General features: G+C 37.7%; 1 protein-coding gene across 2 annotated transcripts in view; it reads right to left on the bottom strand.

Annotated features, from left to right (window-relative positions):
• Window positions 1-3,687: 3,687 nt before the first annotated feature.
• Window positions 3,688-14,751, bottom strand: part of Dnah5 (dynein axonemal heavy chain 5) — a 279,864-nt gene continuing 268,800 nt past the window's right edge. For both annotated transcript variants that reach the window (XM_078018064.1, XM_078018069.1), the window contains exon 79: window positions 3,688-5,366. In XM_078018064.1, coding sequence (XP_077874190.1) covers window positions 5,215-5,366 — 152 coding nt within the window. In that variant the 3' untranslated portion in view covers window positions 3,688-5,214. The remainder of the gene's footprint in view (window positions 5,367-14,751) is intronic.

The raw sequence follows: 14,751 nt of genomic DNA, 5'->3' as shown, positions 1-14,751 counted from the left end.
AGCTATTTTTCTCCGGGTCTTCTGGGATTTGCTCTATGTATTTGCATAAATAAATTATAAATGGACACATTACAGCTAACTGCATTGAGCAAGGCAAAGCTTGGCAGTGAATTTTAAACTGCAGTGGGCAGTAAGGAATATGCAATATCACCTACAAGCACAGGTTTCATTCGTAATCCTTCACTGGTCACTCCGTTTCATTAATTCCAGGTAGTGCCTACAGTGTCCTTCATCGCACTTAATCTCTCTCCCTCCTGAGCTACTCAGAATGAGCACTCTAAGTGGCCTTATTAAAATTGACTCCTGCACAAAATACTGGGAAAACTTAATTGGCTTCCCAGGCGAGTCTGTTTGTGATTACACTCGATATGAATGCTGAGCATATTAGCCTAAGTCAAAAAAATAAATGAAGAAAGGTATTATGGTCATCATAAAACATAACGAGAACAGGGCAAAGCATCATGCTACACATTATGTCTTGGCTCTACCAGCAAGACGTACGGCAAGGAGCAATAATGTAGTGCCCGGTAAAAAAATACCGTTGTTATGCATTCAAATTAAAGAGAGGACAAAGCTCCCAATCTTTGCTCTGCACCCACCCAACATAAACTCAAGCTTGGAAACAATTAAACAGGCCTATAAATCCAGAGGCTTAGAGAACTAAATGGAGACCTAAATCAGAAAAGGCACAAAGACAGAATAGAAAGCACACTCATTAACCAAATCCACAGTGTCTTCCTGGGTGCTTCTCAGAAGGCACTGATAAGACTTTATAAGACTCCAGATTAATCCTTCAGATGGTTGAGATGATAACAATAAGTGATAACACTGTTATCGTTTCATAATGAAAAATCTGAAATCCAGTGGATAAGGAAGCCATTTTGACAAGGCCATTTGAGGAGTTTTAAGATGAACTCATTGTATTCATCTGCCAGATTACGGGTAATAAGCAAATGCTATGTTTTTGAGGAAAGGAAACCTGAAACCACTTCTTATCCAGGATGCTTCCATCCACAGCTCATGCTCCTTTTTCCCCACGGAGTCTCTATATTTTCTTTTTCTTTTTTTTTTATGCAAGGGAGAGAGCAGGATTCTGGCTCTAATTACTGTCCACCTGGATGCTCCAACTAACGGTTGCCCAGGCTGAAGACCAGAACAGGAAACACCTCTCAAGGTGCATGTTAGCCAAGTAACAGTCTACTCCTGCATCAAGTAAATGGGTTTTCCTTTATGTGCAACATAGAATAAGTCTCTCACCCTTGAAAATTGCTAGGAACATATTTGTGAATTCACTGTTCTTAGTCCAATTGTGTGTCTAGTTCTAAAGCTGACCTTGAATTCTTTCCTATTCTCTGTTTTTGGAAATACTTATGGATAAACACCTATTGGACACAGGAGATGCCAAATCAGAATGCATAAACTTCAAAAATACTATCAGATTCCCTCATATTTTCAAAACCTAATTTGTTTATTGATTTTCCAAAGCATTGGCCCAACTGGAGGACCATATTGTGAATATAAAAGTTCATTTTTTTACCATTATGAGACATTCTTTAGATGTGCTGACAGGATCTATTAATCAACCACAATCAACTGCACACTAAAATTTTTAAATATCATTTCTAATGCTTGCATGAGAAAAGTATTAAAACTGTAAAAGCAAGTCCATTTCAGAAAAAAAAAACACATTGCAGATTATTTTTTGGGAGGTATTGTCTTTAAGAGAAAATTTTTTCATACATATAATTTATTATTTTGTAAATAATAAAACATTATATTATAAAAATTTCAGAAACTACAGTACACTATTTTCACATATTTTGTTTTATATAATGCAACTTCAAACAAAAAATGTATTATGTCTTGGCTCTACCAGCAAGACATACGGCAAGGAGCAATAATGTAGTGCCCGGTAAAAAAAATACTGGTGCACTATGGTGCACACCTGCAAGCCCAGCAGCTCAGGAGGCTGAGGCAGAAGGATCGTGAATTCAAAGCCAGCCTCCGTGAAAGCGAAGTACGAAGTACCCCAGTGAGACCTGTCTCTAAATAAAATACAAAATAGAGCTGGGGATGTGGCTCAGTGGTCTAGTGCCTGAGTTCAATCCCAGTATCAAAAACAAAAACCAAAAGAAGTATTGAGAATGGCAATGTTGATGTTGCGTGTTGTATATTTTGTCATAATATAAAATCTTTACATGATATTTAACTATAAAATTTGTGGTTGTCTCATCATGTCTCTGGATATTGAGTTCTTTATTGTGAGACATTTTTATTGCAAATAGCATTTAACACTCCTCATTCCAATGGCTTAGAAACACAAATGCCATCATCCACTACTCTGTCCTGGCAGCCTTCATAACCGGTATAACATGACCTTGAGAAAGCAGAACCCCACCCGCCTGCCCTCCACTCCAAGCCAGTGTTTCCTGTCACTCTTCCTTCACACCCTGTGCTTACCTTCTCCCTTTAGAAATTGTCAGCCAGTACCCAGATCTGTGTGTCTAGATGTCTCCCTTTCTCCTTCAGGTCTAAATTTAGATGTCACCTCCTCAAAGCTGTCTTTCCTTATGGCCCAATCAAATTAGGTCTCTGCAGGAAAACAGCATCCAGAGTAGAGATGCTGCTCCAGAACACCTGGACCATGGTTCTGCTGGGTCCCCTGATGGCACACAGCCTCACTAATGCTGAGTTGGTACAACGTTTGCCAACATTCCCTGTAGAGGACATTCAGTGAAGGCTGGGCTAAGTTTCTGAGGAACATTCATGTATGCCCCATGCATTAAAGGGCAGTTCATCATGAGGCAAGATTTTACCTTTTTTCCCTTAATTCTGGAAGGATCTTACTTTCATAAAAGGGTCACAGCAGCTGCAGGTGATACATGAGAAACCAAGCCAGGATGAGCAGCAGCTGCTCCAACTCAGGAGAACACCCCATTACTATTAAGCTTTGTGCCCTTAGTTAAAAATAAAGGGGGGGGGCATGGGAGCTTGGCTTCTTCCAGTTCATCCATGACATGACTAAAATGCTGCAGCCTCTCCTGTTATGTGCATCCAGTATTTTCCTTCCTGTAGCCCACACATGTAGTGCTATACACTTATAAATTGAGGTCATGTATAACTGCATACCAGAATAATTGCTTGTTTTCTGTATCTGCTCCTGTTGGGTGCATTCTGTGAGGTTAGGCATAGTGAAATGGTTTCTTCACCACTGCTCCAGCAGAGTGCCTGATACACGGGAGGCGTGAAATAAACTCTTGACTCAATCCGTGTTGAGGAAGGTGAAAGAGGCTGCTCTATCACTATCAATGGCACCAGCTCCCTTGCAGTGGTTTGCCCCACATTCGAGACAGTCAGGGACCCTCCATCATCTGGCAGAGTCAACCAATGGCCCTGTCCTGCCCACCTGAGCAGCTGGGGGTAGAACCAAAGATGTAAGGGGCCTCGGAGACATTCCCCGTTAAACTCATTCCTAAGATGTTTGACTGAGTTGCTTCCTGGGGGCCTTCTCTATGTTGGGTCTCCAAGATTTGCACATCTAGGCCAAGAGCTATATATCACAAAATTGTATGAATTGTACGAATTGTACATTTTCCAATTATTTAACCAAAATAGCATTTTTAAAGCTTATTTCTAGATCCTTGATGGCAGTTACCCCCCTTTCTAATAAACAATTCAACTCAGGCATTTATTAACAATCTTTTATTAATTTGTATCTTGCTCACGTTTTCATTATTTGCTCTTAAAAACAAAATGATGGGTTTATCACAATTCACACGAATCAACTAATACACTAATCCATACCAAAGGAAGCTGTTTAAATGAGAACAGTGTCACCCAAAAAGAGCAGAAGTCATATCAACTACTCAAGCCTAGATCTCATCCTAATTAGCATAAAATAATGGGATTGGTCACAGACCATAGCCTAATGAAGGGGACCAGAGCCTGTCTCCTGGCAGGCTCACCTCCATGAAACCTGTTATCACAGAGAAACATGCAGTTCGCAGATCTAGAGCTAACCAAACATCTGAAAACCACAATTCTAACTTAATACTGACCAATTTTTCTAGACAATAGTTTATAGATGAAGCAGTTCATAATTTGCAACAAATTTAAAGTAAAATGAATGAAAAAAATCTTTACATAATGTTTTTCCTACTTAATAAAAGCCCTTGTGAAATACCCAGACTATAAAACATTTATCTTCTTCCTATATTTTCTTCTAATTATTATATTTTTTCAAGTCAATTGTTTTTCACCTGACTTTATTTTTCCATGTTATTGCCTGATTTTTGCTACAGTTATAATAATAGTGTGTGTGCTACATATTTTGTGACCTATATCTTTCACTTAATCACGTGTTTGCCATCTCCACATTATGAAATTTTCAATAAAGCATAGCTTTACTACCGAGTATTTAGGGCACTCCAATTTTTTCTGTTGTTAAATATAACTCTATAAGTCATTTGCTTTCAGTTATTTAAATTGTTTCCTTGATGGAGAGAAAATAAGAATCAAAGAATGTGAACATGTTAATGGTTCATTCTCTGTTTATTTTATAAAATGGTTGGGTCAATTTACATGGCTCTAGAAATTTCAGAGTGTGTCAGTTTTACAGACACCACACTGTGATTCTCTTTCAACTATTTTTTTTTAGTTATGAGACATCAATTAGTTACTAATTACTAATTATAAATGGGATTAAACATTCTTTCGCATGTTTATTTTATAGGTTTACATGAATAATCTATTGGCATTCTTAACCCATTCTATTTCCTTCCATTTTCAAAAGTCCTTTTTAATTAGCTGCTTAAAGCCCTGAAAATAAATCTCTTAACCTGACCCCAATGTAAACAGCAATAGAAGCAAAATCTGCAAAAACTTACTGTGCTACCTTAGAGAATCTGAATACCTTCTGCAATATAGTGGATTAATCTAGTGTAGATCTGAGGGCCAATTTCATTAGGAGGTTGTAGATTTTGCTTTTAAATGACTAAAAAAAAAAATTTAAACAAATACAGAGTTTGGTCACTAACGATGAAAAGGTAAATGTACCTAAATGTACCAATAAGAGGTAAATTAACCTAAACATCCAAGGAGTTGGGGGAGGCTGTGCATCCATTAATGGCAGGAGAAACCTGATTCATACACTGTCCAGCGTTTCGGGGAATAAAAGCAAGGATGATGTGGGTTTTACATCAGGACACTCCCACATTACTTGACGTCACAGAGGAGGGCGACTCCTCGGAGTACCCAGTGTTCCGGGGCCTGGGCAGTCCTGAGATCCACCGCTGCAATGTAGTTTAAATCTGTTCGAACTGGCTTCTTGTAGATGGGGCAGGAGTAAAGCCGAGGATCTCTTACACCTACAAAACGTTTGTAAGAGAAAGGAACTTGGTGAATTTCTGATCTGAGCATCTCAGAGAGTTGCAGCATGCACACTGAAGGGCATTCCAAAGAGATAGGATGGGGGAAATTCCTCCAGTGGTCATACAAACTCTGGTTTGTGAAGCAGATTCTGTCACCCTGGGTGTGGCAAGACATCCAGCCAAGCTTAGATGCACCCTGCTGGTTCCCTGCCTCAGGACCTTGTCAGTAACCCCTGCCCACGTGGGTCCTCTCATTTCCACCTGCCAAGTCAACAGTACCCTCCACGCACTCTCTTTGACCTCCACACCAAATCTTGTGCACACACTACTCAGACATCCAGTATCAGTGAACAACACTTCACCATCATTATTATTTAAAAATATCTTCTTCAACCATCTGTACCATAGTCCACATCACGTTTAAACCACTAGACGGGTGTGCCCTGGCCAAATCGGGTATTGTGGAATCCCTTTATACGTAGAGAGAAATGGTACAGTCCAGCTCCCAGAGATTTGATTCTCCCCTTGGGAAGTAAAAGAATAAATAGTTTCTAAATTACGCATGAAATGAAGACAATCCATGGATGTCCATCCTTCAAAGATCTTTTCTAATGCATTTGTGCCTACCCATGGATTTTTTCTGTCCAGCCTTGGAAACGCCATGTTCAGGGACAGATTTGGTCTGTGGTGCGTTAACTTGCATAATTCATGCAGGCCCACTTTAAGAAAAACAGGGGGAAAAAAATCACAAATACAAAATTGGGCTTTGGAAGAAAACTTCTGCCTGTGAGCAGTCTGGAGGTTTAAGCTTCATTAGCTTCTGGTAAGACAAGAACACTCTGCCCCAGGTCTTTTATCTGTACACTCTCTTATCATCCATCTCAGGAAGTAGATTATTTTATGTTATCATCCAGATTATAAATTATTTTAGGACAAAAGTTGTGTCTGCACTCATCCTCCCATACCTGTGGAAAGCCAATGCAACATTATAAAGGTTTCTCTTGTAATTATTGAGGTGAAGTCATGTCTGACCAGGGGAATATCTCAGCTCTGGCGAATTAGTATAACAAACACAGGCACTAAAACATGGAAACAGTAACTGTAAATGCACTGTTGGTATGTCAGAGTCACTGAATTTTCTTCCCAGAATTAATTTGCTGAATAATTTATCTTTTTTTGTAACAAATGAAAAAAGCAAAGCAATCAGAATTTAAAGCCTTATTATTTGATCCAATAAAATCTTCAACCTGCTACACCATGTGTTTTTAATCACCCACTATAAATTAAGTCACTTTTATTAGAAGTTAAAATATTTGAGTATAATAATATTATACATAAATTTCAATATAAAATAAATATTTTAAAACAGTGATTCTACCCTCAGAGGAAGTCTGCCAATATCTAGAGACATTTTTGGTTATCATAACCATGGGCTTGTTACATGCATCTAATGGGTAGAAGTAGACACGTTACCAACACCTTATAACAAACAGGATAGCTCCCCATAGCAGGCAGTTATCCAGACCAAAATATTCATACTAACAAGACTGAGAAACTGCTCTAAAACAAGAAAATCATAGATTTTTTTAGTATTTTAAAAGTGTGCTTACTGAATCCCATAAAATTAATTATTAGAAACAACCTAAAATAATATAAAACCTAATTCTTTAGTCTTATTTTTTTGATTACTATGAGGATATCACTGGTAATTCTAATTAGATAAACATACATATGTATAAATATAGTTTTCTGATCAAGCAAATGAATGCCAGTGAAGCATGGAATGCAAATTATATTGATACATTTAAATCCTTTAATCCTCGGATCTATAAATATGCAATAAACATATAACTAATTGTTCTTCTTGCTGCAAACTTGATTAACAACCATTTCATAAATCTTGAAGTAAGCCATCAGAGTCCTAAGGATAATTCCAATAATTATGCCTTGTGAAATATTTGGCTACTTGGACTCTAATCCCAAAAGAAATTTGGAATTGTTTTTAAAAATTCTTTGTAAGAAATAGATTTAAAAAGGTATCTCTCTAAAATACGTGTCCAATTTTATTTATTTTTAACTGTTTCAGACCTAAAGGTGTCCATGCCAACTCACAGCATGCAGAAAAAACTTCTGCACCAGGATTAGAAGTCACTGAAAAAATAATTCCAGAGTAAAAATGCTGACAGACGCTAAACAACCAGGTGAGCAGGTGATCTGCAGCCATTCCCCTGCTTAACAAATAACTCTGAAGATAAAAATAAGCATGCTAGCAAGGTAGAACAAATCAGTACATATGTTCCAAGCCTTAGGGTTCCAGAAAGAGACACGGAGAGAAGGAGATGTGAAAACTGGTGAGCTCTACACTTAGCATCCTAAAGGCTTCAGTAAAAAACCTTGAGAGAATTTCATTTTCTCACTACATAAGTTCCTTACCAACCCTAAATCTTTATCCACACAGTAATGTGCATTGCATATATTCCTGCCATTGGCCCAGGTGAACAAGTTACACAGAGTCTCTGGATAACCTTGGAATCGTTCCCTTAGTTAACCTCCCTTTTGTGAATAACATTTAAATGACTAGGCAGTTCACTCTTCAGCATGGTATTTCTTTCAATCCTTTAAAAATCACATCATTTGGCACACACCGATGCCGCAGATGCCACTGCGGTGCCTGGAGGTTTCTTCTCTGGGCACTGCCTCGGTTGCCTCGGTTACCTACAATGCTACTTCCCACAATATCTCTGTGGTCCCTGCCAGTGAATCGAAAAATCTGTCAATCAACTCCTGCATGCACCACTATCGCCATTACTGCCACCTTTGATTTCGATGTTGGCAGCCTGAGGTTGCCTAGAGGTCTTCTTTCTGAGTGCCACTGCCACAGAAGATGCCCTGCATGCAACCAAAGCTGACACTGCTGCTGACCCGCAGAGATCACTTGGTGATGCTGCCCCCACAGCTGCAGTTGCAACTGCTGCTACTCCTAACCCTGCTGCTCACCCACTGCCTGCTGCCAACAACCACCGACTATCACTGCTACCATGGCCTAGAAGACTGCTTTGGGGGGATTCCAGGTTTGGTTGCATGTGACTGCACCTATTTGGGGTCACCAGCCATGGCCTGGTGCGCAGGTGCCAGCAAGCTTACCACCACAAAAGCCTCTGTCTGGGAACTCCAGCTGGGACCTACAGGTCCTGTGGGGGGGGTTTGGAGGAGCCTGAGGTCTTCCTGCTGAGAGTGCTACTGGCCCTTGTCTTGCTGCTACATCCCCGGGTTGCTCCTTTGCATGAGTGTACCCCTAGTGGTCTCTCTGCAATAGAAGCAGCATTGATATCTAGTTTCAGATTTGAAGATGAAATTAAAACTTTCCATGATAAACACAAACTGAAGGAATTCACAGCTAGAAAGCCTACACTACAGAGCATTCTCAACAAAATATTCCATGAGGATGAAGTGAAAGAAAAAAAAAGTGAAAACCAGCAAAGGGACATTCAACCAAATGAGAAAGTAAGACAAATCAAAAACCAGAAGTAAATCAAAATGACAGGGAATACAAATCATACCTCAATAATAACCTTGAATGTTAATGGCCTAGACTCATCAATCAAAAGACATAGATTGGCAGATTGGATTAAAAAGCAAGACCCAACAGTACTCTGTCTTCCAGAGACTCACCTCATGGGCAAAGACATCCACAGGCTGAAGGTGAAAGGATGGGAATAAACTTATCACTCACATGGATTGTGTAAACAAGCAGGGATTTCCATTCTCATCTCAGATAAAGTAGACTTCAACCCAGAGTTAACCAGAAGAGACAAAGAAGGACATTTCATACTTTGTAAGGTAAGTATATATCAGTATTTCTATTTTATTGGAGTATTAATTTTATGATGTAACAATTATAAATATTTATGCCCCAAACAATAGAGCATCTGTGTACATCAAACAGACCCTTCTCAATTTCAAGAGTCAAATAGACCCCAACACAATAACACTGGGTGACTTTAACACACCTCTCTCACTACTGGACAGATCTTCCAAACAAAAACTAAATAAGGAAACTATAGATCTAAATAATGCAATCCATAATTTAGACTTAATATACATATATAGACTATGTCATCCATCAATGAGCAAATATACTTTTTTCTCAGCAGCACATGGTTCCTTCTCTAAAACAGACCATATCTTATGCCACAAAGCAACTCTTAGTAAATACAAAAAAAAAAAAGAGAGAGAGAGAGATAATACTGTCAGACCACAATGGAATAAAATTAGAAATCAACAATAAAATAAAAATAGAAGTTACTGTAACAAATGGAGACTAAATAATATACAATTGAATGACAAATTGATAGTAGAAGAAATCAAGGATGCATTAAAAGAATAAAAAGTCACCAAATAAATGACCTAACACTACATCAAAGTCCTAGAAAAAGAAGAACAAATCAACACCAAAAGCAGTAGAAGACAGGAAATAATTAAAATCAGAGCTGAAATAAATGAAATCAAAACAAAAGAAACAATTAAAAATTGACAAAAAAAAATTGGTTCTTTGAAAAAAATAAATAAATAAAATAGATAAACCCCTGGCCATGCTAACTAACCAAGGAAAAAGAGAGAAAACTCAAATTACTAAAATACAAGATTCAGAAGGAAATATCACAATGGACACATCTGAAATACAGAGGATAATTAGAAACTATTTTGAAAATTAATACTCTAATAAAATAGAAAATAATGAATATATCAACAAATTTGTAGAGACATAGGAACTACCCAAACTAAATGAGGAGGTCATGCATGATTTAAACAGATAATTTCAAGTAATGGAATAGAAAATGCCATCAAAACCTACCCAGGACCAGCTGTATTCTCCGCAGAGTTCTACAAGATTCTCAAAGAAGAATTAACACCAATACTCCTCAAGGTATTCCATGACATAGAAAAGGGGGGAACCCTTCCGAACTCATTCTATCAGGCTAACATCACACTGATACCAAAATCAGACAAAGACACATCAAGGAAAGAGAACTTCAGGCCAATATTCCTGATAAACATATATGTAAAAATTCTCAATAAAATTCTGGCAAATTGCATACAAAAACATATTAAAAAGATAGTGCATCATGATGCAGGGTTAGTTCAACACATGGAAATCACTGAACGTAATTTTTCATATTAATAGACTTAAAAACAAGAATCCTATGATCATCTCAATAGATGCAGAAAAAGCACTTGAGAAAATACAGCACACTTTCGTGTTCAAAACACTAGAAAAACTATAGATAGTGTTTTTAATTTTAAATTTTAATTTTAATATCTCAACATTTTAAAAGCTATATATACTAAACCCAAGGCCAACATCATTCTAAATGGAAAAATAAATAAAAGTATTCCCTCTAAAAACTGGAACAAGACAAGGATGTCCTCTTCCACCTCTTCTATTCAACCTCATCCTTGAAACTCTAGCCAGAGCAATTAGACAAAAGAAAGAAATTAAAGGGATACAAATAAGTAAAGAAGAATTCAAACTATCACTATTTGCTGATGACATGATTCTATATCTATAAGATCCAAAAAATTTCACCAGAAAACTTCCAAAATAATAAATGAATTTAGCAAAGAAGAACGATACAAAATCAATACCCACAAATCAAATGCATTCCTATATATCAGCAATGAATACACTGAAAGAGAAATTAGGAAAACTACCCCATTCACAATAGCCTAAAAAAAAATAAAATACCTGGGAATCAATCTAACAAAAGAGGTGAAAGACCTCTACAATAAAAACTACCAGATCACTAAAGAAAGAAATTGAAGAAAAACTCAGAAGATGGAAAGATCTCCCATGAACCTGGATAGGCAGAATTATTATTGTCAAAATGGCCATATTGCCAAAAGCATTATACAAATTTAATGCAATTTCTATTAAAATCCCAATGACATTCTTCATAGAAATAGAATGAAATTTATTTGGAAAAACAAGTGACCCATAATAGCTAAAGCAATCCTTAGCAAGAAAAGTGAAGCAGGAGGCATCACGATACCAGACTTTAAACTATACTACAGAGCTACAGTAATAAAAATGCCATGGTATTAGCACCAAAATAGACTTGTAGGCCAATGGTACAGAATAGAGGACACAGAGACAAACCCACATAAATATGGTTATATCATAATAGACAAAGGTGCCAAAAACATTCACTGGAGAAAAGAGTCTATTCAACAAATGGTGCTGGCAAAACTGGAAATCTATATGTAGTAAAATGAAATTAAACCTCTATCTCTCATCCTGCACAAAAGTCAACTCAAAGTGGATCAAAGACTTAGGCACTAAAACAGAGACCCTGCGCCTAATAGAAGAAAACAAATATTCACTACATCAGCCTAAGATCTGACTTCCTTAACAAGAATCCTAAAGCACAAGAAGTAAAATCAAGAATTGATAAATGGGATGGACTCAAGTTAAAAAGCTTCTTCTTAGCGAAGGAAAAAAGTAAGGAGAGAGCCTACAGATTGGGAAAAAGCTTTACCATATGCACCTCTGATAAAGCATTAATCTCTAGGTTATGTAAAGAACTCACAAAACACCACCACAGAAACAGATAACCCAATCGATCAATGGGCTAAGGAACTTAACAGATACTTCACAAGAAGAAATACAATTGATCAACAAATATATGTAAAAGTGTTCAAAATCTCTAGCAATTAGAGAAATGCAAATTAAAACTATACTAAGAATCCATCTCACTCCTGTCAGAATGGCAGTCATCAAGAATACAGGCAACAATAAATGTTGGCAAGGATGTGGAGAAAAAGATTACACTCATACATTGCTGATGGGACTACAAATTGGTGCATCCACTATTGAAAGCAGTATGGAGATTCCTCAGAATACTGGGAAAGGAATCACCATGTGACCCAGCTATCCCACTCCTCAGTTTATACACAAAGGACTTAAAATCAACATACTACAGTAATGCAGCCACATCAATGTTTATAGCAGTTCTATTCACAATAGCTAAACTATGGAACCAACCTAGGTGTCCCTCAATAGATGAATGGATAAAAAAAAATGTGGTATATATACTCAATGGAATATTACTCAGCTTTAAAGAAGAGTGAAATTATGGCATTTGCCAGTAAATGGATGGAGTTGGAGAATATCTTGTAAAAATAAGAAGCCAATCCCACAAAACCAGAGACTGAATGTTTACACTAATATGTGAATACTAATTCACAATAAGGCAGGGGTCACTAGAGAAGAATAGCATTATGTTAGATTAGATAGAGAGAAGTGATGGGAGGGGAGGGGAGGGGATGTGAGATAGGAAAGATAGTAGAATGAAACAGACATCATTACTGTATGTATATAAGTGACTGCATGACCAATATGATTCTGCAACATGTACACTCAGAGAAATGAGAAATTATATCTCATCTGTGTATATCAAAGTACATAAATGCATTCTACTGTTATATATACCTAAATAAAGCAAGTTTTAAAATTAAGAAAAATCATGTCATTTAGCAAAACTGATTTCCATGCATGTATGAATTTGTAGGGATGAACCCAGCTACTATGTATAACTATAAGGCTCTAGTAATAATAACAATGAATAAATAAATATTTTAAATTTTTTTTTAAAAAAAAGGAAACCAGGATTTGGGTGCTGAGTGTGTTCATTGCTGTTGGGTTGTCATTGCTTCTAGGTCCTCCCAGGGGACAGAGCCTGGAAATACAAGCATGCATACTAACCCAGGAGGAAAAAAAATCACGTCAGTTAAAAAGTTAATAATAGTCACAATGCTAGAATTATTTATTCTGTGCCTACTATGTGCTTGACAGCATACTTTCACTTTTTCAACAGCTCTGTGTGGTGGGTACTGTTATTAAATCTTTTTACAACTAGGCACAGTGGCACCCGCCTATAATCCCAGTGGCTCAAGAGGCTGAGAAAGGAGGATCACAAGGTCAACGCCAGGCTCAGCAAAAAGCGAGGCATAAACAACTCAGTGAGACCCTGTTTCTAAATAAAATACAAAATGGGACTGGGGATGTGGCTCAATGGTTGAGTACCCCTGAGTTCATCCTTGGTTATCCGCCCCTCAAAAAAAAAACATCATTTTACAGATTAGAAAAGCAAAACACAAGGGGAGTGAGTGACTTGTCCAGGAATCGAGCATGGCCAGAAGGGATCCACAGCCGGCACTGGTGAACCTCTGGGTCTTTCCAGACAGAGGTGAAAATGAAGTGGAGATAACTGCTACCTGAGGTCAACCTGTGGCACGTATGAGATTCCTCCAAAGTCACGTGACTAATTACTAGGTTCTGTAGCCAGGAGAACAGCTCTAACATCCCAGCCCCCACTTCACATTCCTCCACCAAAGAACAGGGGTGTGAGCCCTGGAGCCTTCAGCAAGAGGGAGGACAATGGGGAGGCCATGGGAAGGAGGCTTGGGGGCAGGGCTCCCTCCATCTGTGCCTCCTGGTGCTGACAGTGTACTTCACTGGGTGTCTAAGAAGAACGGACCCAACCTTCAACACGCAAGGAAGAAGTCCTCCTGTGGAGGGCAGACTCTATTTTCAAGCTGCAACTGGATTCTAAGAGGGCTCTCTCCGTGCAGTATTAAGGTGAACACTCTTCACACTTCTTGTTGTGGTTGTTTTAAGATTTGAGACTGGAAGTATAGCTTGGTGGTAGAATGCCTGCCTGACACGTGCAAAGCCCTGGGTTTGATTCCCCAGCACAAGAAAAAAAAAAGACTCAAAGTATAAAAGAAGGTTTGGAATTATTGAAATTAACAAATGTACCATAAGGAATAAAAATTGTTATCAGGTTTTTAGAATTAATAGTATTCATAGTATTAATAGCCCTATTAGTTTAATCAAAATTAAAATTACTAGGAACTATTCTGGGCCTCTTATTTTTTCAAATAAATTTCATGACGGCTTTTTCTATTACTGTGAAGAGTATCATGGAAATTTAGATGGGAATTGCACTGAATCTGTACAGAGCTTTTGGTGGCATGGCCATTTTGATAATATTGATTTTGCCTGCCCAAGAACATGAGAGGTCTTTCCAGCTTCTGAGGTGTTCCTTAATGTCTTTCTTTAATGTTGTCTGGTTTTCAGTATAGAGACCCTTTGCCTCTTTTGTTAGATTGATTCCTAAGGATTTAATTTTTTTGCAAGCTGTTATGAATAAGATGGTTTTCTTATTCATCATTTTCTGATTCATCATTGGAGTGTAGGAATGCAATTGATTTATGGGTGTTGTTCTTGTATCCTGCTACTTTGTTATTTATTTATGAGTTCTAGAAGTTTTTCTGGTGGAGATTTTTAATTCTTCTAAATATAGAATCATGTCATTGGCAA

This window comes from Ictidomys tridecemlineatus, chromosome 1 (assembly GCF_052094955.1).
Source record: "Ictidomys tridecemlineatus isolate mIctTri1 chromosome 1, mIctTri1.hap1, whole genome shotgun sequence".
NCBI classification, from domain to species: domain Eukaryota; kingdom Metazoa; phylum Chordata; class Mammalia; order Rodentia; family Sciuridae; genus Ictidomys; species Ictidomys tridecemlineatus.
This window is presented reverse-complemented; position numbering and strand designations above follow the sequence as displayed.